The sequence below is a fragment of the Pinus tabuliformis genome, chromosome 9 (assembly GCF_031772625.1).
Source record: "Pinus tabuliformis cultivar Carrire ecotype Pingquan chromosome 9, CPIR1, whole genome shotgun sequence".
NCBI classification, from domain to species: domain Eukaryota; kingdom Viridiplantae; phylum Streptophyta; class Pinopsida; order Pinales; family Pinaceae; genus Pinus; species Pinus tabuliformis.
The window spans coordinates 710386740-710388623 of record NC_142307.1 but is presented as its reverse complement, the minus strand read 5'-3'; the positions used below and the strand labels follow the sequence as shown (position 1 = coordinate 710388623).

The following is a 1884-nucleotide window of genomic DNA, read 5'->3' as shown; positions in this document are numbered from 1 at the left end:
CCTAAACCCCTGGTGCCCAGACAAACGAGAATCAAGAGCTGCTCGAAGGATGCACTCTCTCAACTAGGATCCCAAAACCAAAATTATGCACCCCTTATAATAAATAACCTCATCCATCACCCTGTAGCACTCATCTGCATAGCCCGACGATCTCGCATGCCCGACAATCCTTGGAGTACTTTACTAATAACTAAGCCTTCCAATCATGAAAAATGCTCATGAGTTAAAGCCCAACTATTCTCTTGGCCAGTGCATCTGCCACTACATTATCCTTCCCCTGCACATACTCAATATCAAAATTGTAGACATGAACCTTACTGAACCACCTATTTTGTCTGTCGTTGAGGCCCTGATGCCCCATGAAATGGAGAAGATTGTTGTGATCCGTCTTCACCTGAAATCAGTTCCCCACCAAGTACTGTCTAAACTTGACCAATGCATGCATTATGGCCAACATCTCCTTGTCATAAATGGAATACGACATCTCATGAGGTAGAAGCTTCCAACTCTCAAAAGAAATGGGGTGCTCTTCTTGGGACAAGGTTGCCCTGATCCCCACACCCGATGCATCACACTCCAATGTGAAAGGCTAAGTAAAATATGGGAGTGCCAATACTAGGAAAAAACTCATTACCTCCTTAAGGTGATCAAATGCTGCCTGAGCTCCATTTATCCATGCAAAATCCCCCTTTTTAGTTAGATTAGTAAGGGGTGTTCCCAACTGTGAGAATCCCTTCACAAGCTTCTGATAATAGCTACAGATGCCCAAAAATCCTCTCAACACTATCACACCTAGGGGCTCTGGCCATTCCCGAATGGCCTGAATCTTCTCCTTGTGCTCCTTGACCCAATCTACACCTATGATGTGTCCCAAGTAAAGAATCTCTATGAGCCCAAACTCACACTTGGACATCTTGGCGTAGAACTGCTACTCCTCCAATATGTGCAAGACTATCTCTAAGTGTTGCAAGTGCTCCTCCCATGTCTTGTTGTAGATAAATATGTCATCAAAGAATACTATTACAAACCTCCTCAACTGGCGTCTGGACACGTGGTTCATGCACAATTGAAAAATAGATGGTGCATTGGTCAAACCAAAAGGCATGACCAGGAACTCGAAATTCTCAAAATGACACATGAACATTGTCTTTGGGATGTCCTCCTCTCTCGCCTGATCTAATGATATCCTAATCAAAAATATATCTTAGAGAAGTAATTAGCCCCTCTAATATCATCCATCAACTCATCAATGCGTGGAATGGGATACCTATTCTTCAACATCTTCTTATTAAGGGCCTCGTAGTTAATACATATCTAGAGAGTCCCGTCCTTCTTCTTCACCAGCACAACCGAAGAAGAAAACATACTGGGACTCGGTTTGATGCGACCCAATGCCAATAAATCCATGATGTCCCTTTCGATCTCATCCTTATAGGCCTTGGGATGCCTATAGGGTGTAGTGACGACTGCCTGCACACTAGGCTCCATCTCTATAGTGTGCTTGAATCCCCTGTCAGGTGGTTGTCCCAACAATTTATCTCCAAAGACTACCAGATATCTATCCAGTACTTCTTGTATGTCTAGATGTGGTGGCATGGTCTTCCCCTCAGCCTCTGAAATACTCAGCTCTACTTTCCATGCTATGTATCCATGCCTCAAATCTCACTCCATCCTATGGGCCGAAACCATCTGAGGAGGGTACGAATGCATGCCCCAAAGAAACACCGAATTGTTGAGAATGCAACAATATGATGGAGCATAGTGGAAAGAAGTTGCCTTCACTAAGTGGGCCCGCAGGCTATTTTTGGCGCAAAGTCTATTTTTAGACTATGTCTATTTTTAGACATATGGATCATGGTCTATGAGTTGCAGGATGCTATTTGT

The 1884-nt window shown here is 43.7% G+C and overlaps 1 protein-coding gene across 1 annotated transcript; it reads right to left on the bottom strand.

Moving 5' to 3' along the window:
* Positions 1-223: 223 nt before the first annotated feature.
* On the bottom strand, positions 224-983 carry LOC149150673 (uncharacterized). Its single transcript, XM_089442900.1, has 3 exons — positions 904-983; positions 635-755; positions 224-394 (listed from the first exon to the last, which is right to left on the bottom strand). Exons 1-3 carry the CDS (start codon positions 981-983, stop codon positions 224-226), a joined length of 372 nt encoding a protein of 123 aa, XP_089299026.1.
* Between the last annotated feature and the right edge of the window lie 901 nt (positions 984-1884).

Coding starts and splice junctions, on each gene's coding strand:
- LOC149150673 (XM_089442900.1), bottom strand. CDS start 983: ATGGGAGGAGCACTTGCAACACTTAGAGATAGTCTTGCACATATTGGA. Junction 756..903: donor CTACGCCAAGATGTCCAAGT/GTGAGTTTGGGC, acceptor GGGCATCTGTAG/CTATTATCAGAAGCTTGTGA. Junction 395..634: donor CATTTGATCACCTTAAGGAG/GTAATGAGTTTT, acceptor AACTGATTTCAG/GTGAAGACGGATCACAACAA.